At 28.5% G+C, this 25,329-nt stretch overlaps 1 protein-coding gene across 2 annotated transcripts in view; it reads left to right on the top strand.

Moving 5' to 3' along the window:
* Positions 1–1,098: 1,098 nt before the first annotated feature.
* The window catches only part of LOC109602157 (homeobox protein abdominal-A homolog), a 47,804-nt gene continuing 23,573 nt past the window's right edge, over positions 1,099–25,329 (top strand). The window contains exons 1-2 of one of the 2 annotated variants that reach the window (XM_020018485.2): positions 1,099–2,102; positions 3,373–3,405. In XM_020018485.2, the coding sequence (XP_019874044.1) occupies positions 1,442–2,102; positions 3,373–3,405 (694 nt within the window). In that variant the 5' untranslated portion in view covers positions 1,099–1,441. Of the gene's footprint in view, positions 2,103–3,372; positions 3,418–25,329 lie in introns of both variants that reach the window. The other variant, XM_020018484.2, reaches the window with a different exon arrangement.

Genomic DNA, 25,329 nt, shown 5'->3' with positions numbered 1-25,329 from the left:
TGAAAAAATCACATTTTTTTTATGATGTATCGTGTTTTTCTTATTTATTTTATTTAAATATGACCAATTTACTGACATTTAATTAAAATACACAATTAAACAAAAATGTTCTTGTCGTTTCTTAATAAAATAATTCACAAACAACAAAACAATTTTAAAATTTAGTTTTTATCTCTTTATTTCTTAATTTTTTTCACAAAGAAATATTAAAGTTTGTAAAAGGTTTACTTAAAAAAAAATAACCTTCATCATTTTTATATTTTCTAACTTCTATATCAAAAATAAATTTTCAAAGGTTGAATTTTTATTAAAGAAATATTTCACAAGAACAGCAAGAAACGATTTTTGTTTTAGATCTGAATACAAAATGTAAATTTCAAAAAAATGGGGCACTGACTCAAAAAGACCGATTGGACAACTTTATTAGACTAAAAATTCTCTAAACAATAATACATAGTTAAGTATTTTCATGTTATTTAGTTAGTTTTAGGCGATTAATCAATGTTTAATGTTCATAATTACATTACAAGTAATTAAAAGGCAGAAAACATACTTTAATGTATGTAGGTGATTTTGAGAAACACCTGTAGTAAATGAAAATTAGTTGCACAACATTGAACACCGACAATTAATGTAATTTTTTAATTAAATGTTCACTTTAAAGAAAAACATGTCATAAACATCATTTAACTTCTATTAAAACACCTTTAATAACATTTCTTAAAATACCAAAAACATCCTTAATTACTTTTTTTTTAAATTCCATTTAATTATGGGATTGCATGTCTTAAAGTTTGTTGACCTTTATATTATTATAGCAGGGTAAGTCACAACTTTATCCGTGTAGATCACACAGGTGTGATCACACAGATAAAACCATCGTTAGCACAAAAAGTGCTCGTACGTAAGTTCTTAGGGTTTTTGGCAAGAGCAACGCGAGAACGGACGAGAGTGTGTTGCGCCAGAGATGCGCCGCAGGCCGGCCAGGAGGAAGCAAGCCAGCATCCTCGGCACGGAGCATCGGAGATGAGAGACGTTTGCGACATGAGGCCGGCTTTTGTGAGAGAGCGTGAGCTGGTGTCGGAGGGACGTGGTGTATCGAGCGCCGCGTGCCTTCCGCGGCCGCCCATTGGTCGGATCCGCACCTGCTCGGATTGGCACGGTCGTGGAGGGGCGCCATTAGCTCTCTAGTACCGTGGATAAGGCATAGAGGGCCATAGACGAACATACATGGGTCATAAAGGATTCGAAGAAGTAGAGGAGAAGGACGCGTAAGAAATAGTCCGCAATAGGGTTTAAACGACGTTGTTGTTGTTTGTTGATATTGCTGAGTGGCCGCCGGTCGTAAAAAGCGTGTGCTACAGTGATCATTATACCGACGATCTAACCGGACTATGATAAGTGCGCGACGGTACAGTGACTGGAACCTTGCACGTCAGCAATGAGTTCCAAATTCATCATCGATAGCATGCTTCCCAAGTACCATCAACAGTTTCATCATCAGCAGCTGTTCCAAAGTCCCGCCAGCACCTCGTCCATCGAAGCCAGCCTCGCTTCCGTCGTAAACTACAGCTCATCGGGCTCGCCGACCGGCTCATCGCCACAACACTCCAGCAGCAGCGCCTCATCCACATCGCCCGCCTCCAGGATGTATCCGTACGTGTCGGCGGCCACGGCGGCGGCCCACCACCATCACCAGCAACAGGCCGTGGCTGCGGCAGCCTTCAACGCCGCCGCGGCCACCGGTTCCATGGTACCCGGTGCGTTTCCGACCAGTGCCAGTACCGCCGCATTGGCGGCCGCCGCCGCCGTCGACGCCGCCACCGACAAGTCCTGCAGGTACACGGCCGGACTGGCCGGCAATGTGGCGCCCACCGATTCCATGGTTAACTACACGTTGGGCCACCACCATCAGAACGGTGCCGCCGTGTCGGCCGCCAGTTCGGTGAGCGCCGCTTCCGCCTCCATGGCGGTGGCGGCTCAGTTCTATCACCAGGCCGCCAGTGCCGTTGTGGATCCTCTCAACTCGTGCTCCCAGCCGACCGCTCCCGGCGGACAGCCCATACCGGACATACCCAGGTATCCGTGGATGTCAATCACAGGTAATCAACGACTTTTTTTGCTCGCATGCCTTTGCCTCCCGGGTAATTGACGCAATAACTAGAATACGGTCACGTTGTCCGATTTCAAGGGAAGCGTTTTTATTTTTATGCTCCCATAAAACCTTTTACAATGTCTAAACACCTAATAATCATAATCGTTACGACTGCATTATTGGTGATAATAGGCGATAATATTTTTATTGCATTCACCAATATTTATAATAATCATATTTTGACGGGCCTCAAATTTTCACACACATTAACTAATTTAATTGTGCAATTAATACCTAATTTAATTGGGCAATAACTATTAGGACAATGCCATATTACAATTATGACGACAAATTATCGACGATAAGACACGACATTTTAACCAAACATTGCTACGAAGAAAAAACATGATTTAATTGCACAAATGCAACAATTAAAGCTTTAATTAATAATATAACCGCCATTAAGGTTAATTTAATAGTTATTATACATATTTTCTATCTAAATCAATGATTTAATGGTTGTTTGCAAATAATAATTACTTTTTTTATATATTAATGGGGCAAAAAAGCTTCTAACTCAGCATACAATAAAAAGCTTTGCTTTGTGTCATATTTAAACAGAGAATTATTCTCCACTTAAGTCAAGTTTTATTTTATTGCGTTCATTAGTAATAAATCGGGACAATGGTTTAATTATTCTACTTTTAAATAAATACCGAGCTTAATCCGGCCTGTAATTATAATATAACGATGAAAACGCATGCGTGTCTTAACTGCTGAAGTCAATTATGGGCTTTCGAATAAAATTTATGGATCCACTAACAATAAAATTAACCGGCGGACGGACAAAACGGGACCCGTCCGGAGTCCGACGGTTTCCCGGTTCACAAACTTGGTACAGAAGCCCGAAAAACGTTTGTTGTAAAAACAATGCACACCGAAGTCGATTAATTGTCATAAAACGGCTTTATGACGTGTAAATCTGGCCGCGTAGCCGTCGGCCGCCGGCAGCCGTTTTTTCCGCCGATGCCTCCGTGAATTTTAAGAATCCAATTGCTGAAAATATGGCAATAAAACGACACTTAATGGCTACTTAGTGGCGTATAACAATAAAATTTAAGCCATAAAACTTGTGTTCTACAATTTAAATCAGATATTCCATCAATTGCAACTACGCGGGCTACGTGAACTTTATATCAAAGAGGCGGCTTGCATGAAAAAAAGCTGCGGCGCCATTTTATTTCAATATTCATCGTTTTTCTTGTGTTTTTTTTTAGACTGGATGAGTCCCTTTGATCGGGTCGTCTGTGGTGAGTACAATGGTAATTTATTCAATTTTTTATTTATTTTATTAGCTTAGGCCACTAACTTTAAGTTTAAGTACCCCTTAGTAGTACTAACTTTGGTTTAATTGTTTTCGCAATGCGCATTGAAGTTTATTTTAATTTCTGTTGTTGCTGCTACAATTAAATCAGTCAATTTAACTGAGATATCAAAGAAAATCTTTACGTTTTTATGAATAAGTTGAGTGAAGTTCGGTACCGTCGGAAACTAGTAGTACAATAGTACGTATGTAAATTAGCTTTTTTGTAAACAACATTGGAAGGTTTGGAAGCGTTTTATAATTCAACAAACAAAGACCCACAAGGTGAAAAGAACAAAATGGTTTTGGCCACAAAATGGTACTTACTACTCAAACGTAATTGACCTCTTCCAAATTGATTTGCTTTTGGCCCCCTTCTAGTTAGTTGATTTGACTTCTTGCCACCACCATGTGTATAATAACCGTTATCAAAACGTACTTGTAACATAAACGATTTTGTTTGGGAAAACAATTTTTTGTTTTTGCCTTAGCTATACGTGACTGACCTTGTAGAATTTATGCACATTTAATTCCATAGTGCAACAAACAAGACTCTCTTAATCTAGCAAAATGAATTTGTTTATGCTCGTTGAACTGGCCATTCTAAAAATATATTCAAATTGAGTCGCACTCTGGGTCAAAAACCCCCTTCTTCACGAACCACGCAGACTACACACTTCGGGGAATTTACTAGACGAACGAATTGGAAAAAAAGTCGGGGCAGATTAGTCGGAAATTATGTAGAGACGCGGGACTTGACGCTAATCGTCTCTTCGTATTTTGTTCGCTGAACCACCGTCGAAATAATTCTCATTTCTTTAACAAAATCCTCTGTGTTTTTTTTGGGTTAGCCTTTGGTCACGCTTTCGAATTGTAACAACCCTTTGTCAGTTTTAGAGTTACGAACAAAAAGGGTTTTTTTAGAAAGCGTGGATTTGAAAGTTCAGGTAAAAAGTACGATTTAAAAAAATAGGGTGAAAGTCACTTTAATTTTGCGGTAAATTGGTCACTTAACAGTTTTATGTTGAATTATACTTTTTTGTAACACTATTTTTCTACAAATTTTGTGATTTCTGCGTCTGAAGATGAATTCGAAACTTATTGTAAACGTTTAGATGGCACCTGAAAATGTGAAAATACAACAAAATTATATATTAAAGTTTTAAAAACAGTTTAAGCTTTCAATTAACAGAATTTGCTATTGAGTCTTCTAAACAATATAAAGTCTTTTTTATCATTCTTCTGAAGATATTGTAAACGTTAAAATGTAAAAATAGACTAAAATTAATCAAATGTCCTTTGAACTTAAAGGCAACTTTTAACACAAAATAAATGTGAAATTTAACTTTAATTCTAAAGTCTGTATAAAAATAAATTATAAAATTGGACGTTAAGTTAGTAAATTTGAAAAAGTAGAAGGAAATATTTAGATATATCTTTAAAATATGAAAATTAAACAAAATTATAAATTAAAGTCATAAAAGCACTTTAGTTTTGAAGCAGCAAGATATTGTAAACGTTTATACAGCTCTTAAAAATGAAAAAATACAACAAAAGTCAAATCTTAAATGTACTTTAAGCCTTTAAATGAATTTGTCATTTTAACTTTAAAGGCACTTTTAACATAAATCTAATTGTGAAATTTATCTTGAACTTTAAAGTCAGCTTTAAAATAATTTATGAAATTGAACGTTAGGTTGGTAAATTTGAAAAATAGAAATATCTTTAATCACTTTTAAATTTAAAGAAATCGTATAAATATGTAGGGGGTTTTATTTTGAACATTTCAGAATATAAAATCAATTAAAATATGAAAATCTAACGAAATTATAAAACAAAACCCCAAAGGCACTTTAAACTTTTAAATGACAATATTTGACACTGTAGCTTTGAAGGAATAAAATAATGTAAACGTTTATACAGCTCTTAAAAATGTAAAAATACAAAAAAATTCAAGTCAAATCTTAAATGTTCTTTAAGCCTTTAAATGACAGAATTTGTCATTGTAACTTTAAAGGCAACTTTTAACATAAAACTAATTGTAAAATTTAACTTTAACTGTCTTAAAATTATTTGTAAAATTGGATGTTATGTTGTTAATTTTGAATAATCAGAAGTAATTTAAAATATTTTTAATAATTTTCGTTAAAAACAACAAACCGTTAAATTTAAGAAAATAATATAAATGTAGTGGGGGTTCGTATTATAAACAATTCAGGATATAAAATTAACTACGTTTGAAAATGAATACTAAAATGTATTGTAAATATTTAGATGGCCCTTGAAATTATGAAAATGCACCAAAAATATAAAATCACTTTAAAGCTTTCAAATCAATTCGTCATTGGAGCTTTAGACATCAACATTTCAGGATATAAAAAAAACTACATCCAAAATTGAATTCAAAAATGTATTGTAAATGTTTATATGGCTCTTTAAATTATGAAAATATGGCAAAAATATAAAATATTCTTAAAATGACTTTAAAGCTTTCAAATTAATTGGTCATTGGAGCTTTAAACATCAACATTTCATGATATAAAATAAACTACATCTGAAAATGAATTAAAAAATGTATTGTAAATGTCTAGATGGCCCTTTAAATTATGAAAATACAGCAAAACTATAAAATATTCTTAAAATCACTTTAAAGCTTTCAAATCAATTGGTCATTGGAGCTTTAAACATCAACATTTCATAATATAAAATAAACTACATCTGAAAATGAATTCAAAAATGTATTGTAAATGTTTAGATGGCCCTTTAAATTATGAAAAATAGCAAAACTATAAAATATTCTTAAAATTACTTTAAAGCTTTCAAATCAATTGGTCATTGGAACTTTAGACATCAACATTTCAGGATATACAATTAACTACATCTGAAAATGAATCCAAAAATGTACAACAAAATTACAAAATGATCTTAAAAGCACTTTAAAGCTTTCAAATGATTTTGTCATTGGAGCTTTAGACATTATGAAACCAATTGTGAAATTTAAAGTTATTATAACTTCAAAGCTTAAAGTTAAAAGTAATATATTGGAATAGTCTGAATATTGTGGGGGGTCCTATTTTGAACATTTCTGGACTTGCCCGACGAAATTTATTATTACAAAAGGGTTCGATTTGCATAAAAAATAATACGTCGTGCAAAAAGGCGTCCGTTAAAACTAAAAAGCCGTTTTAATTTGTTGCACCGATGGCTATCGGAAAAATTATTATTCCTCCCTCGTAGGTTCTCCGGTGTCCCAAACAAGTCTCCGGCACAAAAAATGCGCTTTTTTACGTTCGACATGATATATGCACGCTGTGTTGTTCATTGTCGAAGACTTATGCACCGGCGGACAAAGGCCATTGGGCCGTTTCTTCGAAATTAATTATGCAGTTAGTGTCAGACGTCGTCTCTCCGCAGCGAGAAAAAATATTCATTCCCCACGTTTTGTGTGGCTCCGGTACGTATTTATTTACTAAAGCGCGGCGGGACCTTGAACCGGGTTCAAAAATGTTTTCAAATTATTTTATTATATTTATGTGTCAACGGGTTACGGCATTTATCTTGCATTATTGCCGTTAATTGACTATTTTGATAGGCAAATTGCTTATAAAACACCGTAACGGCGCGTTTTATTTCTCCTAATGGCCAATTCGGTTTCAAAACATGTAATTTTTGCTAACTTCACGTGATACACTTCGGAGTTTCTTCTTGAGTTATGGCTCGAAATATTTTTAGATTTCTTCATTCTATTTATATTTCCTGAACTTAAAAATATCTCAAAATTAATTGTATAACAACAAACGTATATCTTAGTCACAACAACTTTTTTTTGTTCTATAATTTAAAGGTTATAAATATCTATTTTATTATCCTTTATTTAATTGAAGTTATTCATGTTACATAATTTTTCAATTTTTACTTACAAAATCAAATTTAAAAACTGTTTATTCATTCCTAAAACTTGAGGATTTGAACTATTTGATTTTTAAAAGCTTCTCAAGTTTCAGGTTTTCAGCATTTAATTAACCAAGTTATCCCTGTTGCATAATTTATCAATTTTTACTTATGAAACCATATTTAAAAACTGTTTATTTATTTCTAAAATTTGAGTATTTGAACTTTTTAATTTTTAAAAGCTTTTCAAGTTTCGAGTTTTCAACATTTAATTAACCAAGTTATCCATGTTACATAATTTTTCAACTTTTACTTAAAAAATCATATTTAAAAACTCTTCATTTATTCCTAAAACTTGAGGATTTGAACTATTTGATTTTCAAAAGCTTTTCAAGTTTCAAGTTTCCTTCATTTAATTAACCAAGTTATCCATGTTACATATTTTTTCAATTTTTACTTACAAAATCAAATTTAAAAACTGATCATTCATTCCTAAAACTTAAGAATTAAGAAGTTCATTTTCAAGTTTCGATTTTTCAACATTTAATTAACCACGTTATCCACGTTACATAATTTTTCAATTTTCACTTCCAAAGTCATATTTAAAAACTGTTCACTCATTCCTCAAATTTGAATATTTGAATTTTTTGATTTTTAAAAGCTTTTCAAGTTTAGAATTTTCAACATTTAATTTATCAAATCATCCAACTTATATAATTTTTCAATTTTTACTTACAAAATCATAATTAAAAACTGTTCATTCATTCCTAAAAACACATGAATATTCGAACTTTTTGTTTTTTAAAAGCTTTTGAAGTTTCGAGTTTTCAATATTTAATTTACCAAATTATCCAAGTTACACAATTTTTCAATTTTTACTTACAGAATCATATTTAAAAACTGTTCATTCATTCCTAAAATTTGAATATTTCAACTTTTTGTTTTTTAAAAGCTTTTGAAGTTTAAAGTTTTCAATATTTAATTTACCAAATTATCCAAGTTACATAATTTTTCAATTTTTAATTACGTTATCCAAGTACATAATTTTTCAGTTTTTACTTACAAAATCATAATTAAAAACTGTCCATTCATTCCTAAAACATGAATATTCGAATTTTCTGTTTTTTAAAAGCTTTTCAAGTTTCGAGTTTTCAACATTTAATTAACCAAGTTATCCATGTTTCATATTTTTTCAATTTTTACTTAAAAAATCCTAATTAAAAACTGTTCATTCATTCCTAAAACTTGAATATTTGAAGTTTTTGTTTTTCAAAAGCTTTACAAGTTTCGAGTTGTCAACATTCAATTAACTAAGATATCCAAGTTATATAATTTTTCAATTTTTACTTACAAAATTATATTTAACAACTGTTCATTCATTCCTAAAATTTGAGGATTTGAACTTTTTTTGATTTTTAGAAGCTTTTCAAAAAGCTGTGAGTAAAAATGCATTTTTTTATTTATTTTGCCGACAGACGTCCCCAATTATGATTCAATGACAACAACTGCGGCAATTTTCACCATCAAGATGCGCAAACGAAATTAAATTTAGTGTATTACTTGAAATAAAGTAAAGCCAAACTTTCGCATTACATTACCTAAATGCAAACCGAGAGAACTACATTAACTGTAACTTATGGATCGTAAAATATATTTTTGACATTTCATAAATTGAGATTTGTGCATTAAAATGTGCGGCATATGTTTAATATAAGATCTAAGCGGACTTGTATGGGAAATGGTGCCAATGAAAGATGGTTAATATGTTTAATTGGTGGATTAAAAATTGTGGGTGGTAGTCGTTCAATGAACTGGAGGACTTGCCAATTAATTAATAATCTAAAATATTATTTTCTGATGATCTTTCATTGTTGTTGTACGTTATTAACGTGAAGGCATTAATCTATTTCCTGATAAGAATGTAAATAGAGCCAACTAAAAATAGTTATAACGTGAAAACTACCATTGTAACAAATTCTAAATATATTGCCCACACGGAGAACTATTTATAAAATCCAACAATACTGAAAACAACTCGTTGTAACCGTGAAATTTAATACATGATTGTAGAGGCGCATTTTGCGTAGGTGGTGCGTAATTGGAGAAAAATCACGTGTACGGGGAAGTGTCATTATGTTTTATATTATTTATACCAGGACACCACATAAATAGCTCGAAAATTTTTATAACAATTAACAATTAAATATTCTCATTTGTCCGTTAATTAGGTGCTTTGAATGTTGTAATTGAAGAGAAAACACTACAAAATAATTTATGTTCATCAACAATAATACATTTACATAACGTAACTTTTCATCCTTCAAGGTATAAAAAATGAATTTATTTATGTTTCAAAATATATAACCTGTATATTTTTAAAAAACCTTATTACACATTCACTGTGTGATTAAAATTGATTGATCGAACCTTTTCTTTGAAAATTATTGATTGTAAAACAATAAATCTCTTTTACACATTGAACAAGACTGAAGTAAAATAAATATTAGCTTTTATTACATTTTAAATTATTCAGAAACAACTTCTTTCTGAGTTGTTATGACATTTTTATAATCGAAATTTTGATTCTTAGATTTTATTACATTTGTTTTAAATATATTTTGACACAATTCATTTAAATACTTATTTAGAATATTATTATTTTCAAATTATGTACAAATTATATATTGTAAAGAATAAAGAAATCTGTTTGTGAGACTATTTATATTTCTATTCAATTTATGATATATTTTAATTATAACTAAAAAAATATACTTAGCGATTAAAAATGATTAACAGAATAAACTATTTCTGACGTTGTATCTCATTTTTAAATTCAAAATTTTGAAAGTTACCTAATAAAATTATTAATATTTATTACATTTAGAGGAGATTAAACTTTTTAATATACATTTTGACAGAATACAGTTAAATATTGTCCAATATTTTGGGAATATTATTAATTTCAAATTGTGTACAAATTATATATTGTATAAAGAATCCCGTTTCTTTTATTCTGTGACAGTATTTCTATTTTTATTCAATTTATGATATGTTTTAATTATTTAACAAAAATATACTTAACGATTAAAAATGATTAACATAAAAAATACTCTCTGAAATGTTATCCAACTTTTGGAATATGCCTAATAATATTCTTAGATTTTATTATATTTTCATGCCAATTCAATTAATTTAATTAATTTCAAATTTTATTCAAAAAATATATTTTATAAGATTAAGAAATCTGTTCCTATGTCTAGTGAGAGTATTTCTATTTCTCTTCAATTTGTTAAATAGTTTATTCAACAAAAAATACTTAAAAATGATTAACAGAAAAAGGTGTTCTCATCGTATATAAATATTCAAAATTTTGAATATTTCAAAAATATTGGACACCATATTTAAACTAATACTATCAAAATATGTTAAAAAATGGCATTAAAATATAATGTGTGAAAAGTATTTACTGTTATTATTTTTTAAGAGAGTAGTATGGTCAATCATATTTAATCACACAGTAAATTTTAATAATACGTACAATTCTGGGCAAAATAAAGAATTTTACTTGTATTATTTAACTTTTCTGTATATGTGTTGAAGTTCATTTTATTTTACAAATGCACAAAAAATATACTGTGATATCAAAACTGATTGACAGAGAAATTACTGTCGGAGATGTGACGTCTCATTTTTAAATGTGTATAGTAAGTATTTATAACATTATTAGGTATAGTTCAAGATTTGAAAATGAGAAAAGTAAAACTTCTTCTTTTCTTTTGAACATTATATTTTATAATAATATAAATTATAACTCTACAATTATTATAATTATTTATTATAAGTTTACTGTGTTTACAATTATAACGTATCACTTTTGACAAATGGTGGCTTAAAATGTTCTAGGTACAAGTTAAAACAGTTGACATTTATTTTTATTCCCAAATAATCACTTTTGATCACACATTTTTTACAGGCTACATAAATCAAACAGATAAAAGGCATATAAAAATAGATTTATTCATATTTTATAATTTATGATTTATACAAAATTTAAAAAATATCTAAATAATTACTGTGTGATCAAAAATGATTGACTAGAACCTTTATAAAAAGTAATTTATTTATGTATTTAGGATATTGTAGGAATAAAACAAGCAATAACAGCTTGATTTATGTTTTTTGATGCCATTGAGGACACTTATCTGGGAAAGCAGTGTTTTCGGTCAATCATGTTTGATCATACAGTATATTTTTTATCGAAAGGTTGACATAAAATATAAATTGAACAGGAACGGAAGCGTATAACGATTACTTTATCTAACTAACTAAATTCTGTCATGTGTAAACGAGGAAATTCATTAGAGACGTAGAAAATTTAAATCCGTGCTCTAATGCAAAGTGGTGATTATCTAAAAAAATTAGAAACGATTGCCAGGATAATGTTTATTAATAATACAAACGACATCGTTGCTCTATTTGTTTTTCCACTCAGTCTAATGGTCTGTTTATTAGTATAAATTATGGCGTTTTATGTTACAATTAATTTATGTAGTATATAAATACGGTTCGTGCGTGTTTTTTGCCCGTTATCCCCCCACAATAAATTATTTGGATTTTGCTTAACAATGAGATAATCGCCTGTCTAAATTATGTTTAGTGTTTGTCGTTTCCATTTGTTTAGTTGTAATTATTTTGAGTACACGATCAACCACCGACTTAATTAGAATGCCACCGTTGCCATCAACGTTTCCAGAAATGACTGTTTATTCGAAAATTATGCGCCGATCGAAAGTCTAATTTATACGGTTCAGCTAGCTGGGAATCTGAAGTGAATAATAAATTTTGGTTTATTGAAATTTCCGAATTTTTGTTAAATCGTTTATCGATCACATCCCGCCATGTATAATTCAGAGGCTTTGATAATTATAAAATTTGGCTAGACACTGAAAATTTTAAATTTTAATTCCCCCCAGTAATGATAATAATAATAAATGATTGTTTGTTGAGCTTTAATAAATTACGTAGTTGCTGCTAACAAGCCGCTTGTTTGGGAAGGGAAAAAAACAAAATTGGACATCTAATTAACGAATGGCAACGGGCAACGTAGCGGACAATCGGAGAAGGTGAAAAACACAATTCCCAATTTAGGCGGGATAAAGGAGAGAAATGAAACATGGCCAGCTTCAGCCGTACGGCCGTGGCGCATGAATCAAGCCGGGCGCAAGAGGCGGAGGGAGGAGGGTTCAGTAATTTATACCCCGGTTCCTGCGATCAAGCTTGTTCTGTGTGTGCAACGACGGCGCGGGGGGGATGGGCGGGGTGACGGGGTTCAGGTGGCTATAAAATACTTTGAAGAGGGCTCGAGAGACGTCCCTGGATAACGTTGCCGTGGAGGGCTTCGCACCGCGTGCATCTAGTGCACGATGGCAGATTGATGCCGCCGGCCCCATCGACGCACTACTCGGCCGATTTATTTTCACTTTACCGGCCCTACTTATTAATTCTAGTTGGGTGCGGATTTTTTCTTTACTGTAAATCATCGATTCGTTGCTCTTGCATTAGACGATAACGAGTATTTATGCCTTTTAGACGGCGGCCATTAAATATACACGGCGTATCCACTTGAATATTTTACGGGCGACTTACGGTTGCTGGGGTAAAATGTTAAGATTCAATATTCAAGAAAGTTATTAATTTCTGAGCGGTGTGATAAAGTCATTTTATTGGTTTTCTTTCTTATACTTTTCTGTTTAAATTACCAATATTAATGTGTAATGTAAAGCAAGTTCATTGATACTTATCAGTGATCATTCATCTTAACAATTTTCAATTGATAATTATATTAAGATTTATCTTAATATTTAGGTATAACTGTTTATTTGTTTATTTTCTATCTAACACCTTGTTTTAATATTTCTTTAAAATAAGCAAAAGTAACAATTATCTCTGGATGATTATAAAAAAAATGATTTACATAATTATATTAATTAATAATTACGTTAAGATTTCTGGAATAAACCAAATATAATACAGAAAAATTGTTTTATTAAATATTAAATTAAATAAATATATTATTACAAGTCAAAAAATTCATTAATCTGAGCAGTTAAAACATCTTCAATAATGAAGAAAATCTAAATGACTGTTTTTTTCTAAAATATATCCTGAAGAATAAACTCTACATTTAAATTTTAAAAATTGTTTTTAGTCATATTTCCGTAACCTTTGTATCTTGAAATATATACTTTTAATTCAATGTAATAAATTTTATTTATTACACACTCCATTTTCTTCGCCACTGACTATTTTTTAACTGTTAGTCTGTTGTTATTTGCACAATTTAGAAGAAAAAAGATGCTCTAAATTAATTCTGACAAATACATTTGTCAATATTTACAATATTTTTTAATAAAGCTTAATAAAGCTTTTTATGTTTTTTGTACAATTTAGAAAAAAAAGGGACTCTAAATTAATTTTGATAGATACAGGTTTTTTGAGATATTTTAATTTTAATGTTTGAAGAGGATTAAAATAAACATGGAAAATTTCTAGTTTAAAAAATATTCAGTGGCGTAGAAAAGAGGACAAAAAAAATTTCAATATAAATTCTTAAATTAAACTAATTATTAGAATTTTCTTGAACACTTTTAAAACTTCACATTTCCTATTTTATTTGATTGTATCTTATTTACTAAAATTTTAATAGATGTATGTATATTGATCAATTACAAGAGACAGAGATTTTGAAAATTGTAAAATAATTTATTTTTATTTTTTAGCCAGTTTTTGTTCTTCCAAATAGGTTAAAAAAAATCTTACAACTTAATATTTTTTAAAACTATTAAGCTTTTTATGTTTTTTGCACAATTTAGACAAGAAAAGGACTCTAAATTAATTTTGATACATACAGCCGTTTTCGAGATATTTTAATTTTAATGTTTGAATAAGATTAAAATAAACATTAAAACTGAAATATCTAAAAAATGGTTGTGTTAATCAAATTTAATCAAGAGCACCTTTTTTCTAATTAGTGCAAATAATATGGAAAGCTTAATAGTTTAAAAAAAATAATTTCAATATCAATTCTTAAATTAAACTAATTATTAGAATTTTCTTGAAAAACACTTTTTATTTTATTTTATATTATTTTACATTATTTACTAAAATTTTAATACATTTACAATAAGCAAACTTCAATAAGCATTAGTTATGTATATTTATCAATTACAAGAGACACAGATTTTGAAAATTATTAAATAAAGGCTAAAATAATTTATTTTTATTTTTAACCAGTTTTTGTACTTTCCAAATAGGTTAAAAAAATCTTACAACTTCCTTACTTGGGGGAATTTAATCATTGTGAAAAAATGTATATTAGTATAATTATTAGAATTTTCTACAAGAGATAGATAATAGATTCTGATAATGTAAGATAATTGAACCCATTTTTATAAAAAAAACTAAAAATTTTAAAAACCTCTCATTTTCTATATTTTTTTATTCACAGCATTTAATAATTTTAATATTGATTTGAATTGATAATATTCAATATAAAATACTAATTTTACATTTAGTTTTACTAAAATTGTAATAGAATTGACGGAAGTCAAGTTCAACAAATATTGTGGAATAATAATAAATAATATAAAACAATATAATAATTCTGCAATAAATTTATTATATTATCTTTAAATGTACATATTTACAAATTGGGATAGATCAGTGTTTTATATCAATGAGTTTGGTCAGTGTTGTTTAGTTTTATTGCCTTTATATTGACTACAATCGCCCATAAAAATAGTAATAAACTCGTACGCCGTTTTCATATTGAATGCAATGTTTAATAACAATGTCAAGCAATTTGTAAATTTTATTTTGAGCACGTCCTATTAATAACAGCCGTTCCAAAACGCCGACAAAGGCTTTTACATCAGCCTGTGGCCATTCAAAATTCAAATCTATCTCGCTTAACTTGCTTATTCAAATAAAATCGGTTTTTTTGAATAACTGAATTTTTAGTTTAATATATATATATATATATATATATATATATATATATATATATATATATATATATATATATATATATATATATATATATATATATATATATATATATATATATTAAAAAAAATTATTTGTGATTTCCAACCTACCATTTCTACTAAATTATGTGCTTGTGTCGTAATTAACTTCTGAGTGTTAATATAGGTCACTGGAACTAAAACGCGATAAATAAAACCGTACCGTCTGAAAGTGAAAACTGATACCACACACAGTCGTACTTAAATAATGAGTTAAGCGCCTAACCCAGTACTGATTTACCAGAAGTGTTCCGTACTCATGTTTTTCGTCAGCAGCAAATTTTCGGAAAAACAAAAGCTCACTATGGCGGTCTGGTTTATAACAGTTTGACAAGACAATTTGGGTTTTATTGCGCCAATATCCATTTTGTATTATTACATTGTACTTTTGATTAAATTGTTGAAATTATTTTTGAGGCAATTTGCTTTTATGCGCTAGTTGTGTTCGGGCAATTCGTTAACAATGGGGTTCCGAATATTTCGCCGCGGCGTGCCGTTTAATAACATCGTCATGGCTTTTAAAAAAAATAACCGTTCGGCCCAATACCGCAACGTAATAAATCTACAATTTATTAAAATAGACCGCATAAAAACATAAAATGACATAACAACTTTGGTTGACAGTAGAAGAATGATTTTACGCCCCTATAAAATTCGCTGTCAACATGCCATAAAATGCTCAGAAGCACTCCGTTCAGATAATTGGTGAAGTATACTCCCATAGAGTTGACCACAACCGAGTCTAAAGGGATGATGAGTTTGACATTTAATTACTCTTTAATTTAAAAATGCCAATAGAAAAGAAGTTAACCTGAGGTCAATAATTAGGTGGGATTTAATGTTTCTCTCTGGACACTGTTTAATTTTTGTGACAATAGTAAAGAAATTTAACAGTTCTTTATCTGTGATCAATAGTTAGGTTGGATTTAATGTTCTTTCTTGATAATCTTTAACTTTTTCATAGTATCATACTCCCATCGAGTTCACCAAGTCCAAATATAAACAGATGGTGAGTTTGACGATTAATCTCAAAATTAAATGTGACAATGGAAAATGAATTAAATAGTTTTTTATCTGTGATCAATGGTTAGGTCATATTTAATGTTTTTTCTTGATACTCTTTAATTTTTCCATAATATGATACTCCCATTGACTTGACGAAGTTCAAATATAAATAAATGATGAGTTTAACAATTATTCTTAAATTTAAATGTGACAATAGAAAAGAAATTGACCAGTTCTTTATCTATCATCAATAGTTAGGTTAGATTTAATGTCCTTTCTTGATAATCTTTAACTTTTTCATAGTATCATACTCCCATCGAGTTCACCAAGTCCAAATATAAACAGATGGTGAGTTTGACGATTAATCTCAAAATTAAATGTGACAATGGAAAATGAATTAAATAGTTTTTTATCTGTGATCAATGGTTAGGTCATATTTAATGTTTTTTCTTGATACTCTTTAATTTTTCCATAATATGATACTCCCATTGACTTGACGAAGTTCAAATATAAATAAATGATGAGTTTGACAATTATTCTTAAATTTAAATGTGACAATAGAAAAGAAATTGACCAGTTCCTTATCTATCATCAATAGTTAGGTTAGATTTAATGTCCTTTCTTGATAATCTTTAACTTTTTCATAGTATCATACTCTCATCGAGTTCACCAAGTCCAAATATAAACAGATGGTGAGTTTGACGATTAATCTCAAAATTAAATGTGACAATGGAAAATGAATTAAATAGTTTTTTATCTGTGATCAATGGTTAGATCATATTTAATGTTTTTTCTTGATACTCTTTAATTTTTCCATAATATGATACTCCCATTGACTTGACGAAGTTCAAATATAAATAAATGATGAGTTTGACAATTATTCTTAAATTTAAATGTGACAATAGAAAAGAAATTGACCAGTTCTTTATCTATCATCAATAGTTAGGTTAGATTTAATGTTCTTTCTTGATAATCTTTAACTTTTTCATAGTATCATACTCCCATCGAGTTCACCAAGTCCAAATATAAACAGATGGTGAGTTTGACGATTAATCTCAAAATTAAATGTGACAATGGAAAATGAATTAAATAGTTTTTTATCTGTGATCAATGGTTAGATCATATTTAATGTTTTTTCTTGATACTCTTTAATTTTTCCATAATATGATACTCCCATTGACTTGACGAAGTTCAAATATAAATAAATGATGAGTTTGACAATTATTCTTAAATTTAAATGTGACAATAGAAAAGAAATTGACCAGTTCTTTATCTATCATCAATAGTTAGGTTAGATTTAATGTCCTTTCTTGATAATCTTTAACTTTTTCATAGTATCATACTCCCATCGAGTTCACCAAGTCCAAATATAAAGAGATGGTGAGTTTGACGATTAATCTCAAAATTAAATGTGACAATGGAAAATGAATTAAATAGTTTATTATCTGTGATAAATGTTTAGGTTATATTTAATGTTTTTTACTTGATAATCTTTAATTTTGCATAATATAATACTCAGATTGAGTTGACAAAGTTCAAATAAAAACAAATGATGAGTTTGACAATTATTCTTAAATTTAAATGTGACAATGGAAAATAAATTGACCAGTTCTTTGTCTATGACCAATAGTTAGGTTGGATTTAATGTTTTTTCTTGATAATCTTTAATTTCTTCATAGTACTATGCTCCCATCGAGTTGACCAAGCCCAAATATAAACAGATGGTGAGTTTGGCAATTAATCTTAAATTTAAATGTGACAATGGAAAATAAATTGAATGGTTTTTTATCTGTGATCAGTGGTTAGGTCAGATTTAATGTTTTTCTCTTGACAATCTTTAATTTTTCCATAATATAATACTCCCATTGAGGTGACTAAGTTTAAATATAATCAAATGATGAGTTTGACAACTATTCTTAAATTTAAATGTGACAATGGAAATGAAATTGACCAGTTCTTTATCTGTGATCAATAGTTAGGTTGGATTTAATATTTTTTCTTGACAATCTTTAATTTTTCCATAGTAAACTACTCCCATCGAGTTGACCACGACCAAATATAAACAGATGGTGAGTTTGACAATTATTCTTAAATTTAAATGTGACAATGGAAAAGTAATTGAACAGTTGTTTATTTGTGATCAATAGTTAGGTTGGATTTAATGTTTTTTCTTGATAATCTTGGTATACTTCCTCTGAATTGGCCATTGCCAAATATAAATAGTTAATAGGTTTGACATATAAATTTTCATCTATAATTGTTGTTAAATTTTAAAATGATAACAGGAAACAGTCCCAGTATGCTCAAATCTTATCTGACCACAACCAAATACCTAAATATACCTAAAATTACTTAAAATATCTAATACTACTAAAGCAGTTGATGAGTTTGACCTTTAATTATTTACACATAATTGTTGTTAAAATTTAAAACCACAATGGAAAAGAAGTTGAACAGTCTTTTATCTGTGATTAATAGTTAAGGTTGGATTTAATGCTTTTTCTTGATAAACCTTAATTTTTCCACAAATTTAAATAATTTAAAGGTTTGTATTCTTCATTAACGATAAAGTTCACATAAACACAAATATCCAGTAATTAGGCATTTATAAGCTGCCTTTATGCGTGATATACATACGTACAAACATTTTGTCTCTTTTCTCCAATATGAATTGCAAATTTCCATTAATGTGTTATTGGTACTTTACTCATTTAAAATTATATAATTATAATACAACCGAAGTGCTTTTGAATACATTAAATATTGCAATTTATCAAATCTTATCCTCGTTGTAGATTTAAAAGGTCAGCCGTCACTCTTTTAACTTTATATTTTACAAGTATGCTTGATATGTCAACGAGTCTGTTGATGAGTAATAAATTGTTATGTTAATTATTACTAAAGCTCTAAATTTAACATGTCATAAACGTGTAACGAAGGAATATGTGGAGAAATAGTCTCACATGTTTTGTTGGGTTCATGTATATGTGGCTGTCATACAATTATAAAAATGGAAATCAGTAAAATCCGTCTGTTTATGAAAAGCTTTAATCGTTTCACATTTAAATACAATGCAATTAATAATTAGTTATTCTTATCTTACTTAATTATTAATTATTTCTTTATCAGGTATCTCCGATCTATAATTCGATATACATTTTAATTAATTATTCCAGTCCAACACTCGCGCATAAATTCAAGTTTTATATCCATGTTGAATAACTAAGTAGATGTTCTCACAGGAAAGGATTTACTATGTGTAAATGATAAAGGGACGTACTTACAATAAATGCATCAAATGACCAATCAATATTATCTGTATTAAATCAACAAAACGATCCCGAAATAAATAGCAAAAAACACACAATATTATATTATAATTTTTGTATGTGTGTGTGTCCGAAAATGATACGAAATGAGGTCCAAGACCCGAAAGTCGCGCTTCCTGAAACGGTAGGAAGGGATGGCTGTCATAAAACCCGATTTTTATGGCTTTTCGATGGCCTGGCAATAAAAATTAAACTACTGTGGAATAACAGTACAATGATTTACAAAAATGAGACCAAGGCCAAAGGACCGCAGAAAGGAAAACGATCGTCTTCTTAAATTAACATTTTTTATTAATGTACGGTGAATTTTGCATACCTTTTTTTACTACTCGATGACTATTTTTCTTAAATTAGCGGGAGTACGTATAAAAAGCATTTAAAAATCCATTAAACCGACAGAAAAGTTGCAAAATAAATATATTATTATTATTTTTTTTTAAATTGTTAAAAATATATTATATATTTTTTATTCTAAATGTTGTAGTCAAAAATAATTTCTATTTGTATGTTTTTATTTACTTTTTACTGTTTTAGTTATTTCTATGAATATATAACACATTAAATCAACATAAATTTTCATAAATAACAACAAACAGTTGATATGTAACTCCTTTTTTTTTAATTATTAAAAAACTACTACATAAAAGAATTATTTTATTTTATATGTATTTATCTTGTTTATTCTGTTTTATTTACTTTTATAAAAATATAACACATTAAATTGGCCAAAAAGTTTATGGAATAGACAGTTGGAAAATAAATATTCCATTTTCTTGTTAAAAAACAGCTAGATAAAAATAATTTCTATTTAATTTTAATGTTTTTATTTTGTTTTTACCGTTTCAACAATTTTTATGATTTTATAGCTCTATAAATCGACAGAAAAGTTTATGGATACACATAGTTGGAAAAATAAATGCATGATTACTTTTTCTTTTAAATTTTTTGAAAAACTACCATATAAAAATAATTTTTATTTTATTCTGTATGTTTTTATCTTGTCTGTACTGTTTAAATTATTTTTATGACATGACATTAAATCTCCCAAATGTTTATGAAAACACACAGTTGGAAAATAAACATTAATTCATCTTTTTTAAATTGTTTAAAAAACTACTAAACAAAAATAAATTCTATTAATTCTATTTATATGTTTTTATTCAATTTTGACTGTTTTATCTATTTTTGATAATATATAACACATTAAATCAACAGAAAAGTTTATAAATGACAAAAAAAAGTGGGAAAATAAATAAATGATTTCTTTTACTTTTGATTTGTTAAAAAACTACTCTACAAAAATAATTTTTATTTTTTTATTCTATATGTTTTTATCTTGTATATACTGTTTTAGTAAATTTTATGACATGACACATTAAATCGTCAAAAAGATTATGGATACACATAGTTGGAAAATAAATATTATTACATTTTTTATGAATTGTTACAAATTACTAGACAAAAATAATTTCTTGGAAAATAAATGCATGTTGACTTTTCCTTTTAAATTGGTTAAAAAACTAATATATAAAAATAATTTTAATTTTATTCTATATGTTTTCATTTTGTATATACTGTTTTAATAATTTTTATGACATGACACATTAAATCGTAAAAAATTTATGGGTACACATGGTTGGAAAATAAACATTATTCCATTTTTTTATGAATTGTTAAAAAATACTAGCCAAAAATAATTTCTATTAATTCTATGTATATGTTTTTATTAAGTTTAAACTAATTTTGATTATATATAGCAAATTAAATCAACAGAAAAATTTATAAATGACAATAAAGGGTTGAAAATAAATACATGATTTCTTTTGTTTTAAATTTGTGTAAAAACTACTATATAAAAGTAATTTTTATCTTATTCTGTATATTTTTATCTTGTTTATATTGTTTTAATTATTTTTATGAATATATAGCACATTAAATCGACTAAAATGTTTATGGTTAACCGACAGTTGGTCTGTTTTCTTTTGAATTGAAAAAAAAAAGATAATTTCTATTGTATTTTCTAACATGTTTATACAACTCTTTTTATGAACTTGGAGCACATTAAATCAACAAAAAAGTTCATTTATAATAAGGCAGTTGGAAAATAAACATATTATTCCATTTTATTTTGAATTGTTAAAAAACAGCTATAAAGAAATAAATTGTTTTTTATACAATATTGTTTACAATGCTTTAATTAATTTTTTGAATAAATTTTAACTCATTAAATCAACTGAGAAATACATAAACAACTATTTGAAAATAAATATGTTAGTATTCCAATTTTTAGTGAATTGTGAAAAGAAATCTTTATAAAAATTATTTCTATTTTATATTTTTGTGATTTTTTATCTTGTTTTTGTAATAATTTGTCTATATAGCACATTAAATCGATAGAAAAGTTCATAAATAAATTGTTTAGAAAGTAAATATATGATTATTCCTCTATTACATAAAAATTAAGTAAAACGTTATTAGCAAAATTCAGCACCCCTATCTATAAAAAATGGCGTTAGGTTAAGTATAGATAAAACTAGTTCTCGGAAATCTCCACTACCTTTTCGCCAGTATGTATATTTAAAGTCAATGCCGCCGTGTAAAAAGAAACAACGCTTTGTGTTTGTATATAGCCATTACTTTTCGAGTGTAAACGTGATAAAATTTACAACAGCACCGCCGTTACGGTAAACATCTTTCCGGCGCAGCAATCGCTTTCAGATATTCGACGGCGGTGCACCCGTATCGGGAGAGGAGAGAGAAAAAAATTGATTCAGAGCCCGGTGTTTATTATGCCCGAAAAAATGTTTAAATCGCACCGATAAATGTTTCATAAATGAACGTTTCAAATAAGCGCCCGTAAATCACGGCCCTCGGGCGTAAATCTGTCCGGCGAATTTGTTTTTTTATTTAAAATTTTCGCCCGTTTGAAGATTTCAATTTACAGTTTACAAGGAGGAAACTGCGCCTCGCGATCCGGCTTTGACCGTCCTAAATAATCGGACGGTTTGTTTAATAGATCCCAAATTTCTGTTTGATTTATTATCGGATTTATGCGTTTGTGTGTTTAGTACGTATTTGAGTTTTTGACCAACCACAAACAGTGCGTTAAAATAGACGTAGAATACAAGTCTGTAATTAGTTAATTGGTTGAATTTGCCAAATGGTTACAAATGCGATCGTAAAGTAGCGCCATAATTTTTTTATAGGCACTAAAATGGATGAGAACTGATTATAGAACTACAACTACTAGTTTTTATGTTCACATAAAGTGACACCTCGTATTGGCCATTAAACCTGTAAAATGACTTCATACGAATACAAGAGGGGGTTGGTCCGGCGTCCGGTGCACCCTTTTCCAGAAAAACGGGGCGAGTAACCGCTAATAACATAATATGGTTGGAAGGAAGGACGATTCGTCGGGCCATTGTGTCGTATGATAATCACGTATGATTTGAATTACCGGGAGTGCAGCGGGGATAACAAAAAGAAGATCCCGGGGGACGTTCGGTCCAGAAGGGGTCCGTCGTAAAAAGAAAACGGTCTATACAATGGCCATATTCCCGTTATGCAAACTATGGTCACTATCTCTTGTATAGGCCATTTGGTCCGTGATGGACAATCGTCGGTTAGATAGCTATTGCCGCCAGGGGAACCGTCCAGAAAATTATATCAACCTCGCTGGGGTGTCGTGTGTTAAAGGGGGCGAATGTTTACGGCCGTCATTCCGACACTTGCGGCAAGTAGATTGTGTTATTTCCATAAAATTAACAACAAACAAAAACGCTTCATTTTCATCAGACCTTAACCATACCGTACATTTCGGGGGGTCGTGCCGACCAGTTATTTTCACCTTCCATAAAACCCTTTTATCTAGCTGATTTTCTCACATATTAAAATTTTCTACTTCATTTAATTCATTCTCTAAATTCAGACAATACACTTAATTAAATATCTTCCCACAAATTATTAAACGGGCCCCAAAGAAGCCTTTACATTTTATTGAAAATATTTTTACTATTAATGGGAAATCAAAATATCACCAAGTTTTGTTTTTATTTATTTCATATTTTAATAAATTAAAATTCTTTCATCCATTTGTTTTGTTTTCTTTTTTTTTCAAAATATTACTTGTATTTTAGCTATGTATTATGTAATTTGACAAATTCTTGATGTTTTTGTTTTTTTTTATTTATTTAGGTAGTTGGAAAATTATTAAACTTCAACAAATTCACTTTATAATCCATCTTAGATTTTTTACTCTTGTTTAACTTGGCAGTTAAAAAAAAATTTTAGTTATGTGATAATATTCTCAAAATAATTTAGAAAAATATTCAATTTTAGTTATATTTTACATTTTTTTAAAATCTGCCCGATTTTAATAAGTAGTATACTGAAATGGACATTTTTCTTTCAATAAATTGTTTAATAATCACATTTTTCAGTAGATAAAAGTCCCCTTTAAATTAAAAAATGTTTAAATTCCATATTAAGTTTTTTATCTTTGTTGATTTATTGAGAAATCATTTTCCGTTAAACAAAATAATTAAACTACAACAAATTCCAATTTTAGTGACTTTCAGACTTTTTCAGTTTTATCCATGTATGATTAGAATTCAAAACATGTTTGCTAAATTAGAATAAAATGAATATTCTTGAAATAATTTAGACAAATATTCAATTTTAGTTAGATTTTATAATTTTTAAAAATCTCTCCAATTTTAATAAGTGAAATGTATATTTTTCTTTCAATAAATTATTTAATAATCACATTTTTCAGAAGATAAAAGTCGCCTTTAAATTAACAAATATTTAGATTCCATATTGAATTATTTGTCTTTGTTAATTTATTTAGAAATGATTTTTTGTTAAACAAAATAATTAATCTAAGACAAATTCCAATTTTAGTGATTTTCAGACATTTTTCAGTTTTATTGATGTATGATTAGAATTTAAAAAAATGTGTGCTAAATTATAATAAAATTAATAATCTTAAAATAATTTAAAATTAGATTTTTATATTTTTAAAAATCTCCCCAATTGTAACAAGTGGTATACTGAAACATATTTTTCAGAAGATAAAAGTTGCCTTTAAACTGAAAAAAATAGATTTTTTGTCATTGTTGTTTACAATTTTTTCATTCAGGATTGTTCTATTTAATTTTGTTTTATTATTTAGAAATTATTTTTAATTAAATAAAATAATTAAACTAGAACAAATTCAGATTTCAGTGATTTTCAGGCATTTTACTTTTTTACTACTTTTTATTGATGTATAAAATAACTACAATTTTTTTCTAATGTTAATAAAATTATTATTCTAAATAATAATTTCAAAAAAAAAATTTAGTTACCTTTCATAATTTATTAAAATCTCCAAAATAGAGATAAAAAGTTTCCAAGATTCCAATTGAAATTTTTGTCTTTACTGCTCAACAACAATAATTATATTAATATTAGTTTCATAAAAACTTCATAATTTTTTTAAGAAACTGAAATTTCAATTTTTCTTCTAATAAATTTTTCAAGAATCACATTTTCAGGAGGTGAACGTAGCTTGTAGAG

This window comes from Aethina tumida, chromosome 3, assembly GCF_024364675.1.
Source record: "Aethina tumida isolate Nest 87 chromosome 3, icAetTumi1.1, whole genome shotgun sequence".
In the NCBI taxonomy this organism is placed as follows: Eukaryota; Metazoa; Arthropoda; class Insecta; order Coleoptera; family Nitidulidae; genus Aethina; species Aethina tumida.
The sequence above is the reverse complement of the archived record's forward strand: the minus strand, read 5'-3'. Positions and strand labels throughout refer to the sequence as shown.